This window comes from Cervus elaphus, chromosome 21, assembly GCF_910594005.1.
Source record: "Cervus elaphus chromosome 21, mCerEla1.1, whole genome shotgun sequence".
Taxonomy (NCBI): domain Eukaryota; kingdom Metazoa; phylum Chordata; class Mammalia; order Artiodactyla; family Cervidae; genus Cervus; species Cervus elaphus.
The window spans coordinates 51099289-51126565 of record NC_057835.1 but is presented as its reverse complement, the minus strand read 5'-3'; the positions used below and the strand labels follow the sequence as shown (position 1 = coordinate 51126565).

The window sequence follows — 27277 nt, the reverse complement described above, 5'->3', positions numbered from 1 at the left end:
GTATGCGCGGTTGCTCCAGTCGGGTCAGACTCTGCAACCCTATGGACTATAGCCCGCCAGGCTCCTCTGTCCATGGGATTCTCCAGGCAAGAATACTGGAATGGGTTGCCACGCCCTACTCCAGGGGATTGTCCCAACCCAGGGATCAAACCTGTGTCCCCTGCATGGCAGGGGGATTCTATATGCACTGAGCTACTGAGCGAACTCCATTATTTAGGATGCTTTTAATGGTTATATATTTTATGCTAAAAACTGCCTTCATATTATTCACTGTCCTTCAAACAACCAATAACACAAGGATCTCATTTAATGAAAAGAACAATACTGACATATATAGATTATCTATTTGCCTTCCTGGTAAACAGCAGTTAATCACATTAGTATTACATAGTATTAAAAGTTAATACACTATCAGAATTACATATCCTATACATTATAAAAGTCAACTTTAGTAAGCATAATTACTCAGTGTTCTATTTCCTTTCTCTTTCAAAAAGAAGGTTTTAAGGCTACATTTGTGGCCATCTTTATACATTATAAGAGATGTGGCAAAATATGATTGATGCATATCATTTAACTGTCATTCGGAAATAAAATATAATTTCTTACTTTAGGACACCATACTTAAGACTATTGACCATGTCCATTTAATTTCATGACTCACAAATGTTGACTTAAAACAATTCTTTTCTAGATTAAACCCAAATACACAGCAAGAACAGTTAATGCAAAATCAATGTTTTGCAGCAAAAGTTTATTTAATCTTATTGCCAGGAAACAGCACCTACACTTTTAGAGAATTATTTCCAACTTTCCAAACGGTTGAACCCAGCCATTGGGATAGAAAAAAACTTATTCCCTAGCTATGACTATACTAAGAAGAGATCACAGCAGAATAAAGAGTATAAACTTCAATGCTGCTTCTTTTGCTAACCAGAGCGCTACTAAAAATCCATTAATCCAGCAATGCCATAGATACAGATATCCACATTTTAAAATTCCTTTTAAACTGCAAATTCTGTTTGGGCCAAAACTGACACCTAATCTCTGTAATAGAGATCAGGTTACAGAAGTAAACAAACTAGACCACACTTCTGTTTTTAGATTACCTATATTGGGGGCTTCCCTGGAGGCACAGTGGAAAAGAATCTGCTGGCTAATGCAGGAGACACAGGTGTGATCCCTGATCTGCGAAGCTCCCACATACCTTGGCACAACCAAGCCTGGGCACCACTGCTGAAGCCTGCGTGCCCTAGAGACCCCGCTCAGAAACAAGCAACGTCACTGCCATGAGAAGTGTGAGCAGCACAGCTAGAGAGGACCCCTGCTCACTCAACTAGAGAAAAGCCAGTGCAGAAACAAAGGGTCAGCGTAGCCAAAACGAATTAATTCTTTAAAAGCTCTTTTAAAAAAATACTTATATTTTATAATAAAAATTTGAAGGGAAAATATTTTATTCATTTGTGTTTATCTTTACTTGCATTTGTTTGCTCTCAAGGGAAGTCTCAAGTCAAATTCTGTGAAAAGACACATTATTTAACCTTCTGGAATCTCAGTTTCCTCATCTTTATGGATATAAAGATTACTGTATGCCTTGCCACTTTTTAGGATTATTATGAGGATCAAGTGATAGAATGCACTTGAAAGTTATTTGCAAAGTCTTGATCAGTCTAGAATTCTTTGAGCTGATGGGAATGTTCTGTAGTTGTCTATCCTGTTGAACATGGCAGGCACTAGCCACATGTGGTTATTAAACACTTAAAACAGAGCTAGTGCAAATGAAGAACTGATTTTTTTAAAATTTATGTTGTTTTAATGACTTTTTCATAAATTTAATTAACTGAAATTTAAATAGCCACATGTAGTTGGTGAATACCATGTCAGACAGCACACTCTACAGTACTATTCACATGAATGAAACTATTATTTAATAAAATGAACTATCTCTTGAATTTCTCCAGACACTTGAAGAGACTAAACAGAAGGGGAAGTACTAAAGTCAAACTCAAATACTTGTCACTGCTAGTATTCTTAACTGTAAACAGAAAAGCTCAATTCTGTTGTTACTACCTTAATGCTTTCATTTACATTTCTTTTTGTACTGGACCAAATGAATGGTATCTCATTCATCTTTGGAAGTAAGCAGGAGCACCATACGCTTTGGTTGAATGAATGAACTAGTTACTGGAGATATGAAATCTCCCACCTACTTGGGATATGGGGGCTATAGTAATTCACAGCCTTATTGTGCAATGTGACAAATGGGCTTCTTCAAACAATGAGACAAATTGCATCTTTCACCCCAAAACAAACGGATTATGGAGTCATTCACTTGTGAATCAGAGTTATACAGAAACAGCCAAGATATGTGTTAAGGCATGAAAAAGAACAGATTTTATTATAAGTTGTTTTTTACTGATGGAGGACTATGACGTCTTTTTATTCTATTTTAACCTCAGTTCTAAAAACTCTTCCTTCCATGTAGTTTGTTCCACATCTTTCATTTATAATTTATCTACATATGGCTTTTCACAAAAATGTTTCACTACAGAAGTCAAAAATATAAAAGGTTGGCTTTTTTCAAGGTCTTAAACCTCAATTTAGCTCTTTCCTTCTAATAATATGGAACAAAAACTAGTAAGAACCATATCTAAAAGAATATGTCAAAGGGAAGGATCTTTTAAAGCCTCAGAACTCTTAAAATGACACTTTAGTAAATGTACTTATTTTCAATGGAACAAAAAGAGTTGTTTGAACTAAATACAAACTCTTCCTCAGATGTGGTTCATTTTCAAGTACTGTAATTGATGGCAACAGAAACAATTAGGAGGGTACTAATTTAAAAGGACTTGAGGTTACTGGTTGATCATCAAAAAAAGTAAATTCTTGACAATAAAAAGTTAAGTTGTTAAAAATCACAGTTCAAATACTAAAGTCACAAATAATGTGAAGAAATCTGTCAGGGCCCATCGTGGCTGAAAATAACTAAATTCAAGATCAAAGTGCTAATCTATATTGGGGCTGTTTCTGCGTTGTACAGTGCTTCAAAAAAACACTGCAGAATATAGAGTGTGCTTCAGTGATGTATCTTTGATGGAAATTAAATATTTAAAATTTCAATAACAAACCTAATTAAATGGCAATCAGCTCAGTCTCACGCTATCATATATCACATATATATACATATATATATATATATATATATATATAGCCAGAATAAATCCCATAAACAACCTTGTCATTTGGATTTACAAAAGCCAACTATTTGGGCGGGGAGGGGGGAGGGGCGGGAGTGGATCCATAACTTAAATTGGTAGAAGGGGCAAATATAAGGGTAAAATACTGCCCATTCTTAATTATCTACATTTTTATAATAAACTTTTTGGATTACAGTAATAAACAGTCTATCTTAAACTGGTTTTCTCATTTTACTCAGCATAATATCAATCTAATTTTCTATGGTTATTTGGTATTTGGAGAGATAGAAAACCAGTAAACCTTAAAGTCAGTCTCACTAATTTAGAAGATAATCTCTTGGGAGAAAACATGCAAAAGAAAACTGAAAATGCAGAGTAAGTAGATGATAAGGCTGAGTCCATTATCCATAACCCTCCTCTCCTGCATCTGATTTGCCATCACTGCTGGCTCAGAATGGAGATTAATATTAATTGCGTGTTTGTTCTAAAGAGGGTCTTAATGGGAAATGAGAGCTGAATCACTGTGGAACATCCTTCCTTCAGGGAATGGTGATTTGTGGCATGCCTACTACATGCCAAGTGCTGAAAAGACTCAAAGAAATGACAAAATCCCAAACCCCCAACATGTCTGCATTTCAGTGCAGAAAGTTCCAGCTAAATAAATGACAACAGTGGAATATGTACTTTCTGCTCAGAGATGTACCAAGTTCCGTGATCACACAGAGGAAAAGCACCTAACTAACCCTGACTGGTCTGCAAAGGTTTCTGAAAGGAGGTGACAACTGAGCTGTGGACAGATGAGCTGGCATTTGGGGCGAGACTCAAAGGTGGTGATCTCAGAAAGGCTTTTCAGATGCAGGAAACAAAATGAGTAAAACATAAACGAGGATGATACAGTGCAGGCTGCTCTCAGGAAACATGGAGGAATTTTGGGGGTGAGAGAGAATTTGGAAAAGTGATGTCTTGATGGAGAGTTTACATTGAATTATACGAGTATACTTAAAATAATGTTTAATAAAAAGTTATAGAAAATTTAATTATGCAAGTGTAATTTAAATAATCTAGTTTTTTAGACTCTACAAAACACAGGAAGACTGACAAGTGGAATTTTTAAAGATTAAAGAAAGGAAGGAAGGGAGGGAGGGGAGAAGGAAGGGTATGAGAAGAGATGGAGGAAAGGAAGGACAGAGAAAGAGGAAGGAAAGAGGAAAAAGAACAGAAAGAAACAGGAAAAGGAGAGGAGAGAAGGAGGTAGGAGTTGAGAAGGGAAAAGAACAGAAGGAAACAGAATGAGAAAGAAAATAAGCAAAGAAACCATTAAGAATATGCTAAGAAAACATTAAGGGTGGAGCTGGGGAAGGAATAAAGAAGAAAGACAGGACAAATCGTTCCATTGTTTGGAGAGATACAAATCAGGAAGACATCCAAGGCAACTGACATTTCCAGCCTGACTGACTTGAAAATAGGAACCTAGAAAAAAAGAGGAACACAAAGTTGTTTCAGGGAAGGAGCTAACAACTTTACTTCTACATGTGTTGACTTTGAGATGCCAGATGGAATACTGAGGTGGAGCTACCTGCCCATCGGCTGGAAAAACAGGTCTTAGAATAAGCTACTGTTTATTGTAAGATTCCCAATATGTTACTGGACCCATGAAAGAATGCATGTGCTCTTTGATATCAACAGGTCATCTAACTATTAAAGGAGCAATGCTGGACAAGTAGAATTCCTAAGTTCCTCATGGTAGCCCCAACTTACTTTGCTTTTAGGATCCAGACACTTCACACAGCTCTGAGCACGTGATGGGGAATGACACAAATTAGACATGCTAAGGGCACTCTGAGCGTCTCTGCCTCCACACCCATTCCTATACTTACTTGTAGGCAAAGAATAAAATCTAATTACACAACTTTAAAAACATATGGAAACTAGGTGCATCTGCTTAACACTGAATCTTCATAGAAAAACCAACCTAAATTGTGCCTCATAACCAGAAGAGGGGAATACAACTCTGAGATCATCTATTAACTCATAAATTCCTAAAAAAAAGTCCTTCAAACAAGGGGAATATGAAGTAAATCAAATACATGGACAAAGTGTCCCTAAATATGGGGATAAAAGACTGAATCCTTAATTGATGAAATCAAAATTTGGCCCTTATGCACTCTATCAGAAGTATCTTCTGTAGCCAAAGTACCAGTGAAAATGAATCACCGTAATTGAAAAAAAGACATATCCGCAAAACTCATTATCTTTTCAATGATTTCAACTATAAGCTAGTAGGTTCAAATAAAGCAGCATCACACTACAGAGACTGGATAAAAGACCATCACAAAGTCCCCAAATTCAAAGGCCCGCAAAATCGCTGAAGTCCCCAAACTCAATGTGACTCAGAGAATATGCATCAAACAGACCTGGTGTACCATCTTATATCTCCTCCCTTGGCCTATTTGCTTTTCTAGTTGGAGTAAACTCAGTCTTACAATTGAGAAGGCCTTATATCATAGTGGTTGTGAAGACAGTTTTTTGTAGCCTATTTACCCTGGTTTACATCCCACTGACCCACTTCCACAACTCTGTGAACTTGGGCGGGTTACTTTCCTCTATGCTTACTCCCTCCTTTTCTAAAATGGATATAATGGTAGTGTCAACTTCAAGGCTTTTTATGAAGATGAGTTAATTAATACATGTACAGAGCTTAGGTCTCTATGCACATATGAGAAACCCTTAATAAATGCTAGCTATTATTAGGACTGAATCCAAAATTGGGGTAAAAAACAGGACATACACGTAATTTTGATTATATAAGCAAAAAAAATAAAAGAAGGATTGGTCAAATTTAAAGTAATACAGAAAAATTTTACATTTGATTTTCAATTAAAATTAAACAAGGTCTTCTTTGATATTCTGAACATGCTTAACATTGACTTTAAGCTTTAGAATCCCATCATGAAGAATTCAAGAGGTCTACGGGCTAATGGTTCTCAGAAACAGACTCCATAAAGGAAATCAGAAAATGAAAGAGAACCGCTCTCCTTCTCCCAACTTTCCTGGGGTTAGTACACTCCATATGTATCTGTGTCTCCAACAGCTGTGTGTATGCTGTAATTACAATGACCCAAGAAACAAAAACATTGAATAATCTGCTGACTTGATATGGCTAGCAGAACATGCCATTTGGGGATAAAATTTTTATTAAGAGTTGAATAATGCTAAATTTGATTGAACGCACAGATAGCCATGATTCCTTCTTCTAAACATTCTGCCTAGAGAGAAATACAGATATTCAAGAAAGTGATACATGTTCTCCAAACGATAGCAGATAAACTGAAAATCCAAGAAGGATTGACATTTATCAGGCTGACCCTCCTGTAACAAAGCCCAATGGAGATTTAACCATCATGCAGGTAAAAAGATTAGTGAAAATAGTCAAACTATTCTATTCCACCCAGTGGCTACATTATCCAGCTCAGTTATCTTCATGATGAAAATAACCTGGTAAATGCCAGAACTTTGCTTTCCTTTTACAGCCTTAGGCTGAGCATATGTTTTATTTTGCACACTTTATTACTTGTTAAAGAGACACAGTCCTGAAAAATAAGTATGGCTTCACAGACCAAACACTCTGTACTCTAGAGAGAGTCTGAAGTGACTCAAGTCTCATTCACCAGTTTTTTTAAAATGCAATTGTCCTCAACTCAGAGAAACAAAGCAAGAGAACCTCCTAAGCGCCACAACTTCCCTCTTGCTCCAAATCAAAGGAAACAGAAGGCAAATAAATAAATATTTGGAGGTTAAAATTCAAGAAAAGTCAAAATCGACCAAAATGAGACGAATGTTCTCTGGATTTTTCTCTTTTTTCCCAGACCAAACTGTAATCCCCTGTTCAAAGGAGAGTATGGGAACATGTTAAGAATCTATAAAGCTCATAGAGTTAAATACGTTGAAAATACAAATACAAAAGATGACTTCCTAGCTTGAAAATCTGTTCTTCTTGCTTCTAACATGACATATTATGCAACTCTGCTAAATATGTATTTATAAAACAGAAACATAGTGCTCCTAGCTCAAACACAAGACAGTCACTGAGATACTTCCGCTAACCTTAAAAATTTCATTCAGGGCTAAAATGAATTTAATAGCTGCGCATCCTGTAGCTCCCTTCTTAGAGGCCTAAATAATGCAGAATAACAGGGAAGGTTTCCTAACATGCAAAGGCAACATACACATCATGAGCATTTATAAACTTGAGCTAGCTTAAACACTTTCCCGTGGGAAGCACAACTTGACAAGACTCCGACTTTTATAACCTGATCTGAGGGCTAAGAGCTCCCCCATAAAGATGACGCAAACACCCTAATGCACCGCACATTAAGCCCCAATGAAACAGCAACGTCCGTGTTTAACAACGCAGGTCTCCACTCAGCAATGGTTTAAATATAAGCATAATAAAGAAGATTAAAAAGAAAGAGGCTGTAATTACTTTTAGAAGAACTCAATCTCTTCTCCTATTATTGGTGAGCCTCAAAGGCTGAACACAGGTAGCAAAAATTACATGAAGGGTTTACCCACCAAGTTGCATCCATTATTTGTAAAAACTTAAGCATAATAATCGATATAACATGCAGGGGAAATTTAAAAATTGAGAAAATAACATCCTGGTCAAGTCCATGAGTCTTAACCTAGCCATTATATCTTTCCTTGTTTCTTCTTGGAAAAGATCAATATTTTTCTTCTGATTTCAGGGCTGGGTATGCTACCTCACGGTGTGGGAGGGGAGGGGGGCAGGAGGGATCTGAATTCAACAGACTCAAAAATGCCTGTCCTGATTTTATGATGAACCTTTGAAACTCCATTATCTGGCTGGAGATTTTTCGATTAAGAAGGAGAAAAAGACACTGTTATTTGGCATTTTTTTTTTTAAACAAATCTGTAATTCTTTGACTTCATGATGTATAATAAAATTTACACAGAAGTGGATACGGTCAGTTACAAACAAGCCCAAACTTCAATTATTAAAGCCAAATAAATGTCAAATAATCTGAACTTGAAACTAAAATCTTCAAATTTGTTTCAATTATATCTTTTTCCCCCAACCCTATATATCATGCTTGCACTCAGGTCAGTTCAAATTATTTAAAACCATCCATGTCAAACCAAAATATAGATCAAAGCCACAGAGTTCTTAAGTCCTCTATTTCTGACTTCTGTTCCTTTTTTCTTGGCCTAAAATGTCATAAATCTCTCATTAACCACCAACTGCCCTGAATGTTAAAAAAAAAAGAAAAAGCTAATTGAAAAAGATGAATGAATCGCACATCTATTACTTCAACTGGCTTAAATTACAGATTGACGTTAATAATTCCTGGAATGAAATGACTATTTGTCTGTAATCCTTGTATTTACCAACATCTTTCTATCAGAATACACACAAGCCATTAATTTGCTATCAATTTCTGACAAAACTGCATTAAAGAAATTCTACAGTCAGCATTTTACTTCCTACAGCTTTTAGTTTCCATACAGTTCACGTGTCAAGGAAAGAACCTCTCAAATGGCATTTCAGCGACACAAAAGTATGTGGATGAAAAGGGGGGGGGGGGGTTCAGATGTGCTTTTATTCAATTTGTGCATATAGGGAAGCTATCTGATATTTATTCAGCATAAAAATATTAATAAGTTATTTATCTTCAGACATGTTCTGCATCAACATCTGGTGTGTGTATGAAGTATTCAAGATTAGCATTTGGCCTGAAGTACATTCAGTGGCCTTTTCCCAAACTGAAGAAAGTTAACTCTCTTTAGGCTGGTTTCTCTCTCCAACCATTTCTTTCAAAGGATCATCCACTTTTTCCATAGATCGCTGTTTCCTATTTTTAACTGTATTATTTCTCTTTGGGAGAAAAAAAAAAATGATTTTAACAAGATTATCTCCTTGCATGTGATCTCCTACCATTTCTGTCTTCTTTACTGGGCGCTGCTGCAAGGATTTAGGAGACAGCAGAGTCTAGGATCAGCTGTTTTATTTCTAGTTCTATTAGTTCAAACTCAGATAGCTCCCACATCTGTTTTATTTCTAAAATCACTGCCCAGGAAAAGTGTCCAGCTCATTCTACCCAAACATAAACTTTACTATAAATAACTAGGAACCTAACAAATAACTGTTTGGGGGAAATGGAAGTGTGTTTAAAAATCTGAATTCTTCCAAACTATAGGCCCTTAGTAATCTTGGTTTCAGAGCCTTCCTGACAGCCAGGATCAGCTTTCCTTAGAAGTTGTCCCCAGAGTGAACAAACTGAAACTCTGACCGGAAATCCAGGTATTAACATCATATTCCTCGCTAATTGTAAAACACCATTTCACATACTAACATTATTCACTTCTAACCCTTTTATCTAAGACACGTATTTGCTTTCCAATCACAGTTTGACAGCAGAGTGTATCTGACATAAGACAGTGAAATGATCTTTAATAAGACAGCAGTTCAAAGCATGTAGCTTTCATGCATAATAACTATGTTGGCTTAATTTGCTGCACCACAGAAATCATTCTATTTGTGGAAATTCACAAAGTAAGATGGAATTTTTAAGAGAGCTTTCCAAAGATGAAACTGGATTTTTTATATCTTCTTTATATCTCCCTTAAAGTGATAAGACTGCCATTCTGACATTTTTAAAGGACGTGGAAATTTCTCTTCTGATCCCTCTTACGAGGATTGCAAAATATGTTCACTACCTGTTATATAACCCCTTTGCCTGCCTTTCTTAATTGGCACTAGGTCAAAAGACAGGTCTAGAACAAATGTGTTTTAACTACTGAGTTGATAAAAATAACCGATATTTTCAGGGATTGAGGAGGTCAAATAAAGTGTGATGTGATTTCATTAGTTCTCCAGTACTACTTCTAATCATTCCTGAAGAAGGTTAATATTAAACCTAATATGTTTTGAAATCCCTGGCCTAATAATACAATAAAAATCTACAGACTGTAACAGAAACTAATACACTTTCTCAAGCTGATCGTCAGTGTCAACTATACTAAAATTGCTAAAATGAAATGAATACATTACTTAAGAGTCCGTTCTGCATTTCATTCTATTTCAAATGGTGGATTTTTTTTTTTTCATCTCACATATGCCATAAACTAAGAGAGAGGGCAGATCAAAAAGGTATGCCATTTTTAATAAAAGTAGAAATCTAAATTACTACTAAATGCTTTCATAAATTGCCATTTTCCTTAAATACAAAAAGGAATGCTTTACTGGTCTACACCAAGGTCATTCTGGTGTCCCTAGTAGTTACAATCACATTGACTTCTTTCTGAATCAATGTAAAATTTTATTTCCAAAGTTTCATTTGCAATATGTTGCTTTTCAGTAGTACACCTCTGCACCCACCAGTGTGACCCAATTCTGGGCCAGTTCAGTGTAATATCAAATCCTCATCCAAGACACAGGAAAAACTCTCCCTGAAGGAAAGACTCTTCCTGAAGGAAAGACTATAGCCAATTTTTATAATCTAAAACTAGAACAAAGCATGAATTACTATCATGTCGAACCATAAAGATTAGTGCCATTTTTGGAAGATTCTGAAAACATCAAATTACCATGAAATATGTCCAGAAATATGAAGCCTAGCTAATTCCATGAAAAGACTTTTCCCAGCCTAATAGAAATGTTGGGATTAGTTTCCATGATGAGAGGCTAAAGATAACTCTTGAATACACATTTGGATCAAACAAATGTGTCTGTCTCTTCTGCTTCATCAAGCAGGCTACCCCTTTGGTATTGGGAGCTTGAGTTTAACACCCATGTAGGATTTCACATTTCATTACTGACAACTTTTCCTTACAAAGAGATCACAATACAAAGCACAAACCTGTACATCATAGGTCCCGTTTAGTAAAACAGGCCTTGAGGAACTGATATCCTGCAACACACCAGAAAGCACAGATCGGTTGACTTTCTGGAAGTCTTTGGAATGGCTGAACTGCACCATGTTATGAAGGGCCAAGATTTTGCTGTCCAGCTCAGCATCCTGCCTGGTGCGGTTATGCAGTCCTAAGTGATACTTTCGGAAGTGCTTAATCAGATCTGTGGGGTCGTTGCCATAGTAACCGTATCCACAGATATTGCATTTAAAGTCCTGAAGCTCTGGAGACAGAGGTGCCGGGTCTGGGTTGTCATTAACCAGTACATCGGTTTTCGATTTATTCAGTCTGACACCCCCATCTGAAGGCACTTGTGGGTTTTTTGAGGCCGCTGAAACTGGGCTTGAGCCTTGGCAATTGGCTTGACCACTCTGCGCTGGCCCTGTTTCCTCCGTAGCCTTCGGTGACATCTTCTGGTCTTCCTTCATCTCCAGTGAGTCCCCTGACGGGGCGCAGGCCATATCTTGAGGGTCATCTGCCTCTGCTCTTTGAGGAGACTTCAAGGGCTCACAGACTCCCCCAGCAGCTGGAGATGAGAAAGCCAACATATTTCTCTCTGTCACCTCATCATGTGAATAGGAGGGAAGGTTTCCTCCCTTACTGGGGCTTTCATAATTAAAGCCAGCCTTCTCACTCAGGACTGAGCTTTTCAAGTCCTTCTTGCTGCTAGAAGATGGATCCTGGACATGCGAGCTATGTTCCTCCTTATTATTGAGTTCTGCAGCATCACTCTGATCCGTATTTTCTGACATCTGATCTGCAGAAAATTCTTTGTTCTTTCCAGGTCCCTTGCTTTCTGTACCGACAGGCTCCAGGGTCTGACCCTCGCCTTCACTAGCAATGTTTCTCAGAGGGGGGTTCTTTTTCCGGACCATATCTGTAAAAACAGAAGAGAAAGGAAGATACAGGGTTATTTGAAATTTGCAGGCATGTAATCTAATCGAGAACAATTTCCTTACTCTATTCAAGGCTTTTTAAGGCACAGAACAAAAAATTGTCTCTAGGAAAAAAAATCAGTTTTAAAAATAGCAAAAAAATGAAACTGAAGCCAACAATTTACATTTAGAATTATTTTTGTCACAAAGGGTGGCTCATTTATTACTTTAAAATGGTTTCATGAGTATCAAGGTATTAACTATTATTACTAGCTCTATCCTTCCTATAAGTTCATCTTGCCTGCCAATTACACTCTTTGCTCAGTTTCTTTCTTCAGTTAGAGTTGACAGATAAATGTGTCTATATTTATCCATGGTATATACTATGTGTAATATGTACACATGTTATGTTTATAGAGTATATATAGTTGTTTATGTTTACAGAATATATGTTTTGTGTTTATTTATATGATATGTATATGTGTATATAAACAACTATAAAGTGAAACTCAATACTGTTACACACTGCGCAACCAAGATATAAATATAGTTTTAACCAAAATATCGTCAGAGTCAAAAGACAGAAAGAGCATGTTATAAACAAAGTGAAAAATGCCTCTTTACTTTTAGGAATGGAAGATAACAAACATTTCGTCTCTACCCTACCGATAAATTATGTTAAGCCCCCTTTTGAGGGGGCTTGCCTGAAAGAAGGGGAACCTGGTACACATCAAAGTGACCAGGCTGGGCCTTGCCAGTACTCCATCCTGCGTGATGGAGACCCACTTAAGCCTAGGTCTCCAGACACAGTGTAGTGGAAACAATACCAACCCCACCGTTAGGAACACAAGGAAATTGACTAAAGGAAATATTCAGTTGAACCATGTGACACTGTCATTCTGGCAAACTGTTAGCAGTTGCCTATGGTACACCTTCACATGCTACCCCAACTGTGCCTTTAGGGTCCACAGAATAAAACTGTGGGGAGTCCAATGAATCAGAAATCTAAGGGAGGGAGTTACCTCTAAGGAGATAAGAAACAAATTGTATCCTGCCAATAAAAGAGTGCAGTAACAACGGCTTGTGGAGAACTGATGTTCATGGCCTGTGTTCCTTAATTCTCCAACCAAACAACTGAAAGAATTCTGTATGCCATCACCCCAACTGTCTCTCAGAAAAATCCACCTGTAGACTGACCAATAAACCAAGCCTTCTTTACTAGCTGACATTACCACAAGGGCAGATTTAAGAGAGAGAGTTACATGATTATCCAAAATGTCCTCTACTGGAGAATCCACATCAACGGCACACTTCAGTTGTTCTCATGTATAATTTCTCACAAGTGCTGAGAAACCACACTGGCTTCGGACATGTGGGTAAATCTTTGCTTGTGAAAAGCTGCTTATGCAAAATTTTTATAAAATGAATCACTGAACCAAGACAACGCACCAGATAGAATAAGGAATTGGTTAGAAGGTAACAATTCACTTTCTTGAATAATGTCACAAATAGTATAACAGTACTTAAGAGAATACACTGCTCTTCTTTGATGCCAGAAACATCAGTCATCTAACATTCATAGACTCTCTCACTTAGAACAATAAACCAAAAAGAAAACAACTACTTACAGGATGAAAGGCTGCAGTTTCAAGGGAAGGTGATAGTCATGAACCATGTAAGCCAGTCTGGCAAGGGGATAGGGGATGGAGTGTGGTCTGTACCTTGCTGTCACTACCATTAGCTCCTAAAGTTAACTAAGCCATGTAACCATCGTTTAAAAATAAATGGAACACTGGTTAAATAATTTATAACATTTGCATTTTAATGTCTCATTTGTTGATGTTGACATTTTAGGAGACTTCTATTTTTCTGTCAGAAGAGACAGCACTTGGGAACTTGTACCAATGAATGGAAGACTGGAAGGCAGTTTCACTGGTAGTCAACAAAGGGAAAACTAAGAAGGAAAGAAAAAAAGAGAATAAAAGGGAAGCTTGAGAAATAAGCTATGGCCTAAAATATAAGAGTTTGAGTAAAAAATATACTGTTTTAACTTGACCTACAGAAAAGGAAATCCTAATTTACAGAGTATCAGCCATTCCTACATACAAAAATGTGATGATTGCATATGCCTTTCCCTCCAGAATTTCCTGTTTGTTTTTCCACTGGATTTAACATTGCTTCCATCATATAAATAAAATCCAACAGTGATGCACCAAAATGACATAAATACCACTACATAGAAAAGATAAAAATCTATATGAAAGTCAGGATTCATGAAGAAAAGAGGATGAAATAATCCAACTCATTAAGATTATCCTTCTATTAAAATGAAAAGAAAATGGTTTATTTTGTTGCTGTTGTTTAATCACTAAATCATGTCCAACTCTTTTGCAACCCCATGGACTGTGGTTCACCAGGCTCCTCTGGCCAAGGGATTTCCCAGGCAAGAATGCTGGAGTGGCTTGCCATTTCCTTCTCCAGAGGATCTTCCAGACCCAAGGATCGAGCCCATGGTTCCTACATTGCAGGCAGATACTTTACCACTGAGCCACCAAGGAAGCCCCAAAATGGTTTATGCCCACATATCAAGGTCAAGGAGATGAGAAAAACAGCGAGGTCTTACATAGCAATGGAACTAAGATAAAACATTTATTAGAGATGAACAGAGAGTAATGTGTTAATAATTGAAAAAATTAATATATTTTCCAAAAAAATACATGGATCTTGCTGAGTTATTATCATCATGAAGAAAAGTAATTGGTTATAGTTGAAAAACTATTCAACAAGCATTTATCTTGATTGAGAGAAAATATGATTTGCTTAAATTATCATCCTTCCAAATTTCAGTGCCTTCTTCCACCCAAAAACAGAGCTTTACAACTCATATGAGTCACTGAATAAGGCCCTTAATAATATACATTGCAAAGAATGTTAAACTGCTAAAACTTCAAAGAAGCATCAGAAAGGTCACTTAGTTTTGTTTTTTTTTTTTTTGCTGTGGAGGGAAGAGGCATGTTCTTTTTAGTTGCTTTTAAAAAAATGGTGGTTAATTTACTTGACTACACTTTGAAGTAGTTAGAGAAAAAATAATTTTTTACTGGAATGATATCGCCATAATTTTTCAGAATGACATATTATGTAAATATAAGCACATTTGCAATACTTTTAAGTGGAAGAAACTCCCCTAGCAACTCATAAGTTAGATACCGTAAGACTAGACCCACCCTCAAGTTATTATCTCTAAGACAAATAACAGATTGCATGACGTTGTACTGTGTGCCAAGAATTTTTCCAGTTAACATTTTCACTTGAAAAAATAGATCACATACTTGTAAAATCATACCCAGCATTGACTTCATAAGGCATGTGGCTTTAGAGTGCTTTTTACAATTATTAATTCTATTAGTCAACTAGCAGGAGGGCTAATGCAATTGTCTTAGAAGATGCTCAGAAGACACAGAAGACATTTTGAGAGCTGATCTGTACATCTGCAAAACAAAACAAAAAAAAATATTTTCCTTCCTAAATGATGTAAACATATTTGAACGGATCACACCTAAAATACATTAATATGCCAGCACCGCAGGCTGCTTGAAAGATACCTGATAAAAGCAGGAGCAAAGCTTGGGCAAGATTTTCTCCCTCCCCTGGGTTTTAATAAAGCAGCAGGAGAAGGAGGAACACGATACAAAAGATTACGGAAGTCATTCTCACAGCTGACTGTGATGTTGGCAAAATTAGTTAAGCTCGAACTCCCCCTGAAACCTAAGAACCACAATACTTACCTATACTGGAGTGGGGATAAAACATCTTAATTAATAATTATAGAGGGGATCTGCTTCTGGAAAAGATACATAGCCCACCTGCCAATGCTGCACAGTCAGAGCCTAAGACAGGGAGTGGGACCCATGACCAGTTTCCTACAGATTCACAGTACCAGCGCACGTATGCCATGAGGCTGAGAAGAGAACTATTTCAGTGTCATAAGGAATTCTGTATCAGACCTAGGTACACCTTACCAAGAGTTACAGAAACGTTACACGTTATGTGTCACCTTTTTATCCATTTTGTAAGTGTTATATTTTCATTTTGATAAATAAGGTTGTAAAGCTATGACTCAACCAGCATTTAACCATCCTTATATCATCATTTTTATTGTCTGAATGAAAGTATTGAGGTAGGGTCATAACATAATTGAACAGATGTAGTGTGTGTGTGTGTGTGTGTGTGTGTGTGTGAATGCTAAGTCACTTTAGTCTGTATTAGACTCTGCAACCCTATGGATTAGAGCCCAACAGGCTCCTCTGCCCATGGAATTCTCTAGGTAAGAATATTGGAGTGGGTTGCCATGCCCTCCTCCAGGGGACCTTCCCGACCTTAGAATTGACTCTGTGTCTCCTGAGTCTTCTGCACTGGCAAGTGATTCTTTACCACTGGTGCCACCTAGGAAGCCATATATATATATATGTATAATCACATCAGTGTACCTTAGTCATCAGTTTTGGCAACTCTTAAACTTTTTCATTCTATTATACAGCAATATTCCTCACACTGACTCCCACGAAATTTCAAAATGACAATCAAAGTAGGTCCACTATAGACAGTCATTTAGACAACAGGGCAATATATGAATAAAAAGTGAATGGACAAAGAAGCTGAAGAATCTGAATGAGCACTACAAAGCTCAAAAGTGACAATTTCAGTCCTCTATTTAATTATGAGATAAAAACTGACCAGGGAACTGGCTAGGAGTGTGGAGGGTGATAGTGAGCATTCCCACATTTACATCATTTTCCACCTATACTAACACATGAATACTATTATGTGCCACGACAGTTCAATTTAGTTTAGGTCAGTCGCTCAGTCGTGTCCGACTCTTTGCGACCCCATGAACTGCAGCACGCCAGGCCTCCCTGTCCATCACCAAGTTCCAGAATCTACCCAAACCCATGTCCATTGAGTCGGTGATGCCATCCAGCCATCTCATCCTCTGTCGCCCCCTTCTCCTCCTGCCCCCAATCCCTCCCAGCATTAGGGTCTTTTCCAATGAGTCAACTCTTCGCATGAGGTGGCCAAAGTATTGGAGTTTCAGCTTCAACATCAGTCCTTCCAATGAACATCCAGGACTGATCTCCTTTAGGATGGACTGGATGGATCTTCTTGCAGTCCAGTTAAGCAGGTTCAAAATAAACTTAGCTCCCTAAAAATGCTCTCTCTGTATTAACTTTTATTACTGAGCTATGACATTCCATTTGCAAAAAATCTCAATTTCTATTATTTCCTCCTACCTTAAAACTTAAATCTAAAAGTTTTCTTTGCATTTTTAGTGAAAGAGTTTACTATAAAAAGGCAATAGGGTACCACACTATTTCTGTGTTGCAGTATTACTTGGACAGGTTTATGCAGTGGAAATAATCAGCATTAGAGCTTAAAATAGAATTCTGGATAGAATACTTTATCTCACTGATTAAAATGCTTAAATATAAAAGGAAAAAAATATTTTTCTATAAATGACTGCGACTTATGTTCTCAAAATGGCACCTTTAGAACCAAAGGAATATGTTTTCTATTATTACCCAGATGTTCTGAACTGCCCATTATTTAGTTTTATTCCATCTATATGAATATCTAAACATATACACACATGCATGCATACATGCGTGCATGCTAAGTCACTTCAGTCATGTCCAACTCTTTGGACCCTATGGACTGTAGTCCACCAGGGTCCTCTGTCCATGGGATTCTCCAGGCAAGAATACTGGAGTAGGTTGCCATACCCCCCAGGGGATCTTCCTGACCCAGGAATTGAACCCATGTCTCTTATGTCTCCTGCATTGGCAGGCAGGTTCTTTAACACTGAGCCACCAGGAAAGCCCATATACACACATATTTATGGAATACACTTGCTCAAAATAACCCTGTCATAGATAATCAAAATAATTATTCTATCACAGGAATAAACTATCACAGTAATTTAAAAAGAGAGCTGAGATCACACAACCATCCAACTCAGATGAGAGTGAAGTTTTATTTCCATTAGAAAAGAAACTCCTTGAAGGTAAGAGATAACTCCTCTATGCTCTTTGTGGCAACTTGATCCTAAACACAGTAAAGAATCAAAACCTCTTTAAGAAGGTGGAAGGGTACAGAGATCACACAGCCAGTTTCTGAACCTGATTCAAATCACCTGCTGATGTAATTAAGGACAAGCCCCTTTCTTTCTCAGAACCTCTGCTGCTGCTGCTAAGTCACTTCAGTCATGTCCGACTCTGTGCCACCCCACAGACAGCAGCCCACCAGGCTCCACCGTCCCTGGGATTCTCCAGGCAAGAATACTGGAGTGGGTTGCCATTTCCTTCTCCAGTGCATGAAAGTGAAAAGTGAAAGTGAAGTCACTCAGTCGTGTCTAACTCTTAGCGACCCCAGGGACTGCAGCCTACCAGGCTCCTCCGTCCATGGGATTTTCCAGGCAAGAGTACTGGAGTGGGGTGCCATTGCCTTCTCTGCAGAACCTCTCTACTTATGTATATAATGAGGGAATTATAATAAATTATTTCTAACCTGCTCTCTGCCTCTGAGACTCTATGATGATGCTGGCTAATGGCTTAAGCACTTTAGTTTTCCCTTTACTCAACTTCCTTGAAAGACTACAAAACATTAAGCCATCAACAACGAAGGGTGGCATAAAGGCTGACACCCACCACTCACTGTTCTCCATTTCCTCCACTCTCATTCATTCATTCAACAACTGTCCATCCAGCATCACCTATGTGCTGAACACACAAAGCAAGAGGACTTCACTTTTAATATTTGTCATCAATTTAAGAGAGGAAGGATGTTCTTCAAAAAGTAAGGAAAAAATTATATGGAACTTCTCTTGCTCAAAACAAAACCTAAAATGAGTACCTACCTCCCAAGTAAGGCACAAATATTATGAGAAATCAGCAAATGCATACAGGCAATGAAAGGGAATTAAAAGTAACTTCGGAGTGTCACTCTCCAAGTTCCAAGTATGTATTTTTTTAATTTTTTAAATACTTTTATTACAATTATTGTGGTTATTTTTGCCATACGTCAACATGAATCAGTCATGGGTGCACATGTGTCCCCCATCCTGAACTCCACTCCCACCTCCCTCCCCATCCCATCTCTCTGGGTTGTCCCAGAGCACCAATTTTGAGTGCCCTGCTTCATGCATCAAGTTCCAAGTATGTATTTTTAAAAGTTCATTTAAGTTAAAAAATAGTGTTGATGAATATACTTCACACTATATAATGAACACACACTAATGATATGAAATTTGGTTTACATATATATGTATATATAGTATATGTGTATAATATATATAAAATCTGAACAAAACTGAAAATTAAAGAAGATGATGTAATCTCACCTCAATCCCTAATCCTGCTGAGTATGATTTGCATTATAAGTAGCAGTTCTTATCATCATAATATATAATACCAGATGACATCTTGTTTTTCCAGATCATAAAACTCTCAAGGATTTAAAATCAAAGCTTAATACAAAAAGAAAAGATATGATAGTCTTCTCCTTAATATATATTTCTTCCAGGCTTGTTTGTATCAACAGCCCAAGAGTATTGAGTTATTAACTACACATTTCTTGTAGCTTTCATTAAAGAAAAAAATTAAAAGGAAAGAAGAAAAAAGAAAAACACACTGTTTCTTTTGATCAAAAGTCCCCCACAAAGAATTTAAAGAATTAAGCAAATGATAGCAAAATAAAAGGAAGGTCGAATCTTGGGCTCATGGCAAACTAGATAGCTTCCATATGAACAACATATAAAGTTCAGTTTTTAAAGAACATATGTGTTTGCTCATTGGTTTAGAGGAAAAAAACTTGAATCCTGTCTACTCCGTATATACAGATCAAAATCAGATCGCTTAAGTGAACTATAAAACGCAAGAGGACATTGTTTATCCAATCGCAAACCCAAGAATTGCTCGAGTTTAAATGTTTTCTGTTTCTACTTCAATGGTAGGTCACTTTTTTTGTAAACTGCTTCAAACTTCATAAACCCAATGTCAAATCCTGTTCTTTGCTATCCATGTCTATTTAATTTGCTCTCTCTGAATTGATTATTCCTGAATCTTTAAAGGTATTTTTGGACATCTTAAATCCTGTTGAGATTTAAATGTCATCACCTTCAAACAACTCCCATCAAATAAATCTCTTATTAATTCACATCAAATTAATCCATAATGATCGCTTCTATTAACATATGCTTCAGAGCACAAAGCCCATTAATAGTCATCTGGACACTAGAACTAACCAGAGCCTTAGTGAGATAAAATGCACACTATTTAGATATCCTATTTCAAAGAGTTCTGATGCTGGCCCAAATACATTTTATTAGGGTTTTATTTCATCATGCTATGTGCTCTATATTTTAAATATCTCATTTCAAATGTACTAGTCTAGGTAAAAGGAGATAGTCAACTAAATAAGTAATAATGTCATATTTGCCAAAATGAGTATCCATGTATCCATATACATCTTAGAGAAAGAATTTCAGTAAGTACTTACTCCTATTAAACAATTACCAAAAAAAAAAAAAAATTGGGGGGGTGGAGTTTGACTTTAAAGACTTTTAGACATTTAAAAGTCTAAATGAAACTGTAGGATATACCTGAAAAAAATGAAGCATGCGCCTACTTCATTAATGGGAAAACTGAAACAGAGTAAGTGTACACTAAGGAAAATCAAAGAGAAAGGATCATTATTTTCCCTTCATAACAGGTGAGAGGCAAATGTATTAAAAACTCTGATTTGAATAAGATCACAATTTCACTAAGCAAATTAAGAAACATTACTATTCATTGCCCATACATATGTCATTCTTCCTTTTGTTTTCCTCTCCAAGAAAAAAAAAAAAAAAACAATTAAAAAAAATCTACAATGACAACTGTTGATTCAAACAGGCCAATCTGACTTTGCATGTTTGCCTGAGCCAGGCTCAACTTTATCCTTTCTTCTTTGTTAAACTGAGACTGTTCCAACTGGTCCAAGGGCAAAGACCCAAACATAGCACTTCAGTTCAAAAAGAAGAGTTCTTGGAAAAGTATGCATGCATCTCTTTATCTAGATGGTTATGAGAGAAATTGACATTTCATTTGTATGTAAATTGGATTTCTACTGGTAACAAAAATAATGAGTGCTCTGCTCTGTAGGAATGTCTTTGACTTCCTTCCTAGCATTTGCCAAAATACATCTTTGTATATTAAAGGTAGTTTACTTTTAATATATCAATGTTGCTTTGTCTGTTTTCCAATCTGTTATTCAATTGAAAAGAAAGTCTCAATTACCTCAATCCACCTCTGTAACTGGTGAACAGCTGTCTCATCCTCCCATAAGAAATCTGTGTCAGTCACTGCAAATCCATTTGGTAAATTAACATGCGTGTAAAATACGGTGAGTCTAACGGCTGCATGCCATGACAATTCAATAAGAACGCTCACCATCTTCACATAACTGCTTAACCAAGTGTATTAGGCAAAGTTTTGGCTCATTTTTTAAAATTCATTTGTTTTTGGCTTTGCTGGGTCTTCATTGCTACGCACGGGGTTTTCTTTAGTTGAGGAGAGCCAGGGCTGCTCTTCATTGTGATTTTCTTCATGTTTTTAAGAGTACAAAACTAGACACAAGATTAAAACAATTGCCATGAAGGATATTGAGAGCTAATACTGGTTTTATATATATGAAAGCAAAAGTCGCTCAGTGCTGTCTGACTCTTTGTGACCCCGTGGACTATACAGTTCATGGAATTCTCCAGGCCAGAATACTGGAGTAGGTAGCCTTGCCCTTCTCCAGAGGATCTTCCCAACCCAGGGATCAAACCCAGGTCACCCGCATTGCAGGCGGATTCTTTACCAGCTCAGCCACCAGGGAAGTCCTTTGTGTACACGACACACACACACACACACACACACACACACACACAGGCTTCCCAGGTGGCTCAGTGGTAAAGAATTCGCCAAGGCAAGAGAAATGGGTTCAATCCCTGCGTAAGGAAGATCCCCTGGAGAAGAAATGGTAACCCACTCCAGCATTCTTGCCTGGTGGGCTACAGTCCATGGGGTCACAAAAAGTCAAACATGACTGAGCAACTGAGCACACACACATACACACACACACACATACACACACACACACACATATACACACACACACATACACACATATTTTAAAATATTAATTTATATCATATGTAGTTCTGTGTTAACCTTCACTTTCTGTGTTAAATATATTTTTCATAACATGAAATCTAACAAATGTCATATGTAACTCATAACAATGTGTGTGTATATATATATATATACAAATGTGTGTGCATATATACAAATGTGTGTGTGTGTGTGTATATATATATATATGTATATATGTGTATATGTATATGTATATATATATATAAAAGAGCCAGTGATGGGGAACATAAATTTATGCCATCATATTCAACAGTTCATGCTTACAACATTATTATTAACATAGCAACAGCAAGTTACTGGTAAGTAGCTCACAAACCCCTACTTGCTCATCCCTAAGGCACCAAAGGAAGAAGCTTAACAATTCTCACCCATTAGATACTAACAGTTCAATAAATAATCTGCCAGGTAAGGCACAAATATTATGAGGTATCAGCAAATGCATACAGGCAATAAAAGAGGATTAAAAGTTCAGAGTGTCTGCTGCTCTGTAAGTTCCAAGAGGCCAGGGATCTTTGTTTAGTATGTATTTTTAAAAGCTCATTTAAGTTAATAAACAGTACTGATGGATATCTTTTACACTGTGTAATGAAGAACAGTGTGTGTTAGTTGCTCAGTCATGTCTGACACTTTGCAACCCCATGGACTGAGGCCACTCTGTCCATGGAATTCTATAGACAAGAATATTGGAGTGAGTAGCCATTCCAGTCTCCAAGCGGATCTTCCTCACCCAGGGATTGAACATGGTCACCTGCATTGCAGGCAGATTCTTTACAGTCTCAGTTCAGTTCAGTTCAGTTCAGTCGCTCAGTCGTGCCTGACTCTTTGAGACCCCATGAATCACAGCACGCCAGGCCTCCCTGTTCATCACCAACTCCCAGAGCTTACTCAAACTCATGCCCATCGAGTCGGTGATGCCATCCAGCCATCTCATCCTCTGTTGTCCCCTCCTCCTCCTGCCCCCAATCCCTCCCAGCATCAAGGTCTTTTCCAATGAGTCAACTCTTCGCATGAGGTGGCCAAAGTATTGGAGTTTCAGCTTCAGCATCAGCCCTTCCAATGAATATTCAGGACTGATCTCCTTTAGGATGGACTGGTTGGATCTCCTTGCAATCCAAGGGACTCTCAAGAGTCCTCTCCAACACCATATTTCAAAAGCATTAATTTTTCGGTGCTCAGCTTTCTTCACAGTCCAACTCTCACATCCATACATGACCACTGGAAAAACCATAGCCTTGACCAGACGGACCTTTGTTGGCAAAGGAATGTCTCTGCTTTTTAATATGCTATCTAAGTTGGTCATAACTTTCCTTCCAAGGAGTAAGTGTCTTTTAATTTCATGGCTGCAGTCACCATCTGCAGTGATTTTGGAGCCCCCCAAAATAAAGTCTGACACTGTTTCTACTGTTTCCCCATCTATTTCCCATGAAGTGATGGGACCGGATGCCATGATCTTAGTTTTCTGAATGTTGAGGTTTAAGCCAACTTTTTCACTCTCCTCTTTCACTTTCATCAAGAGGCTTTTTAGTCCCTCTTCACTTTCTGCCATAAGGGTGAGTCTGAACCACCAGAAAAGCCCAAAGAACACACTAATGATGTGATATCTGGTTTATAGACCACCCTGTGCACTGTGCTTAATCAGTCATGTCCAACCTTTTGCCACCACATAGGCTGTACCCTGCCAGGCTCCTCTGTCCGTGGGGAATTCTCCAGGCAAAAATGCTGGAGTGGGTTGCCATGCCCTCCTCCAGGGGATCTTCCCAACCCAGGTATTGAACCCAGGTCTCCCAGACTGTAGGCAGATTCTTTACCATCTGAGCCACCAGGGAAGCCCAAGAATACTGGAGTGGGTATCCTATCCCTTCTCCATGGTATCTCTTCCCAGCCTGTCCTCTTCTTCCTGAACCAGGAATTGAACCAGGATCTCCAGGATTGAAGGCAGATTCTTTACCAGCTGAGTACTACTGGGGAAGCCCATTATACCCTAGTTATTGCTAAATGCTTAATGTATGCAACTCAGCATCATTTTCTTCTGACGAAAAGAAAAAATCTTTACAGACACAGGATGGAATCATTCATCTTTTTTTCTTTTTAAGTACATTGAAATTTTGCAAAGAAAACTGGTCCTGTTTTAAACAGAAAGTATTTTAAAACTGGTAAGCAACTTATTATAGTAAAATAGGTTAAATCACTTTGTTCTGACTCCTAGGATGACAAAAACTCTATGTATGAAGGGAAAGAAAAGTACACACAGAATTCCTTCATAATTTGTAAGACCTTTTTTTGAATAAACCATTATTTCAGGACAGTCTTCCCATGCTCACCCCAAATTTAGCTAGGCTCTACCTGGAATTTTACTGATAACTTCTTAAGCACAGCTGACAAGAAGAAATTCAAAAATTTTCTCTATGTTCTTTCAATGATACTAGTATTGTAAAAAAAAAAAAAATGTAAGGAAGTTCTTTGTTCAAAGTAAGTTTAATGGAAACTGTATACTTTATACCTGCCTCTTCATAGATGCACAGTGTACATTAGCTACTAGAGCTCTGAAAAGTCCTGGGAGTTAATACAGCGGGGGAGTCTGTTCTATCTGGATTGGAATTTCCCAGTCGCATTTGGCTTTAAGTCACCTACTGCCATCCACCAACAGCACTCATGTTCTGCCGAGCACAGTGCCGGGCGCTGCTCTGTACCGTAACTGTCTTCCTGTCTTACACATATGTAAAATTTCTAAAATATTACATAAAATAACATGTGATGTTTTAAAACAAAATAAGTATCCCTTCATTAATCGGCACGAAAACTGAGATGTTTTGATATAAAGTAGACCATTTTGAAGGGTTTTGTATTTTTTTTCCAGCCTGGTTATAAACATTAAAAGAAGATCAGGATCTATTATCATGAAAGATTTAGATTCAGTATTTTAACAGAATGTGTAATGGTAGAGATCACAGTCATGCTGGAACGCCAAGGGAAAAAAACGCAGGAGATAAACATCAATGCACATTACAATCTCTGATGTCCAAATCATATATGCATAAGCATGTATGGATAAAAGCCCAGTGTTGTCTCTGAGCTTAACAGTTTACACAGATATAACTGCATAAAGAATTTTTTTTAATGGGATTTTTTTTTTCAGTGATTCTTTCAAAGGTTGTCCACCACAGTTCATCAGTTTAAGGCACTATCACCTTGGATACTAAATCTGTCTCATTCTTTTATAATAACTTAAAATTTATCTGATTAAAATTAGGAACAAAAATATGGCAAAGAGTTTAGGGAGCTACAGTGTGTGGATAAAGGCTAGAGAATGACCCAGAATTGTACTGAGGGACTCTACAGTAGCATCAGTGGTTCTCTATTGCTTGAAAATACTGGACAGAATAGATCTAACCCACATGCAAATCCCATTCCCAGCTCAGTCTCTGCTTCCAGATTCATCTCTACTCGTAATAAAAGATAGAACTAATGCCTGGACCATTGTCAGGAAACATGTGTCTTAGGACTGAGTATGTGACTGCATCCTTTCCTAGAAAGCTTAATAGAATCTGGTTTGTGTTTCTGGGTGATATAGAAGAGAAACGATCTATATGGAGGGTAGACTCCCTACATCACCCTTGCAAATCAAAGGCTCTAGCTTCTTGAGCTCTTGGATTGTTACTCTATTGTTACTGCTTCCCCATTACCCCCAAAGATGAAAACAAAAGATTAAAAATAAATTTAAAAATAGAAATAGCTGGGTAGATGCCAAAGTAAATGTGAAACAGGGAATTAATTTGAAGTTAATTTTAAACTCAAAGCCAGCATAAGAGTGAGGTCACAGTGAGGGCCAAATGTGAGAGGAGCAGCACGTATTCAGGTTACTCTTGGACCCCAGAGTGCCTCCTTCACCATTCACCAATCGAGAAAGAAAGGTGATGTGATGCATATGAGTGGGGCTGCAGAATTAATAAGAGCAGAAACAGGCTCACTCATTAAATACTTTATACAGCTAACCTATTCAATATTCACATTCAAGTTCAATATAAACTTAAGAATCTATCTAAACACACACAGACATACACATACATCTTTGGAAGAGATTTTCACCACCTGCACCCCAATTAGTAATTTCTTTTCTCTGTCAATCTTGTCGTGGACACCTGTCACAACAAGAGTAAAGGAAATATATATATATTTATATAATTCCAGATGCAGGTGTTTTACAAATAATTCCTTCAAAATCTAATAAAATTTTGAAAGAAAACAAAATTCAGAACTACACTTTTTTAGGCTCACAATTGTGAATGTTAATGTATATCATAACCTAAATTTTCAGTTAATACAAAAAATTTCCTATGGTGTTACCATGAGCTGGGCACTATGCCAAGAATGTATTATCTCCTTTGATTTTCATTTTCAACAATTCTTCAAGTAAGATACTATTATTGTTCACATTTTACAGCCAAAGTAACTAAGATTTAGAAAAGTTAAATCAACTTGCTGAGGTCAGAGGCTTAGGACATAGAAGCGTTAAGTCTGAAGGAGTCTAAAACCAAAATTGGTTTACCACTGCACTTCTCACAAACCCCCTAACATTTTTATGAACCATAATTAAGCAAGGAATTCATAGATATAAAACTGATAGAAACTACCTGATGGCATTTTACAAAGATGACCATCAAATGCACTTAATGTACTTGATCGGTTCTATCCTCGTGGCAAGTAAACATACAACTTTCTCAATATTCTCATGGACTACAGTGTTATCCTAACTTTTGAACTGTCCTCCTAAGACCTAGCACATTACTAAAGTTACCAAGTTATTCAAATCTCTAGCTGGATTCACTTCTACAAAGTCTTCACAATTTTCTCGGGCAAAAGTTGAGTCTTTTCCACTATCATCTGTCGCAATGTATGCATGTCTCCATTTAAAGTACTTGCCACAACACAACGTAATTATTTGTTTATGGTTTAGGCTACCTCAGTAAGGGCTTCCCCGGTGGCTCAGATGGTAAAGAATCTGCCTGCAATGCGGAAGACCTGGATTTGATCTCTGGGTTGGGAAGAT

General features: G+C 37.4%; 1 protein-coding gene across 11 annotated transcripts in view; it reads right to left on the bottom strand.

The window, feature by feature from the left end:
* The window catches only part of TRPS1 (transcriptional repressor GATA binding 1), a 271619-nt gene that overhangs the window by 205572 nt on the left and 38770 nt on the right, over positions 1 to 27277 (bottom strand). For 7 of the 11 annotated variants that reach the window (XM_043880554.1, XM_043880557.1, XM_043880560.1 and 4 more), the window contains 2 exons: positions 15331 to 15489; positions 11075 to 12003 (listed from right to left, as the gene is read on the bottom strand). In XM_043880554.1, the coding sequence (XP_043736489.1) occupies positions 11075 to 12003; positions 15331 to 15367 (966 nt within the window). In that variant the 5' untranslated portion in view covers positions 15368 to 15489. The remainder of the gene's footprint in view (positions 1 to 11074; positions 12004 to 15330; positions 15490 to 27277) is intronic. The other 4 variants (XM_043880563.1, XM_043880562.1, XM_043880565.1 and 1 more) reach the window with 2 other exon arrangements.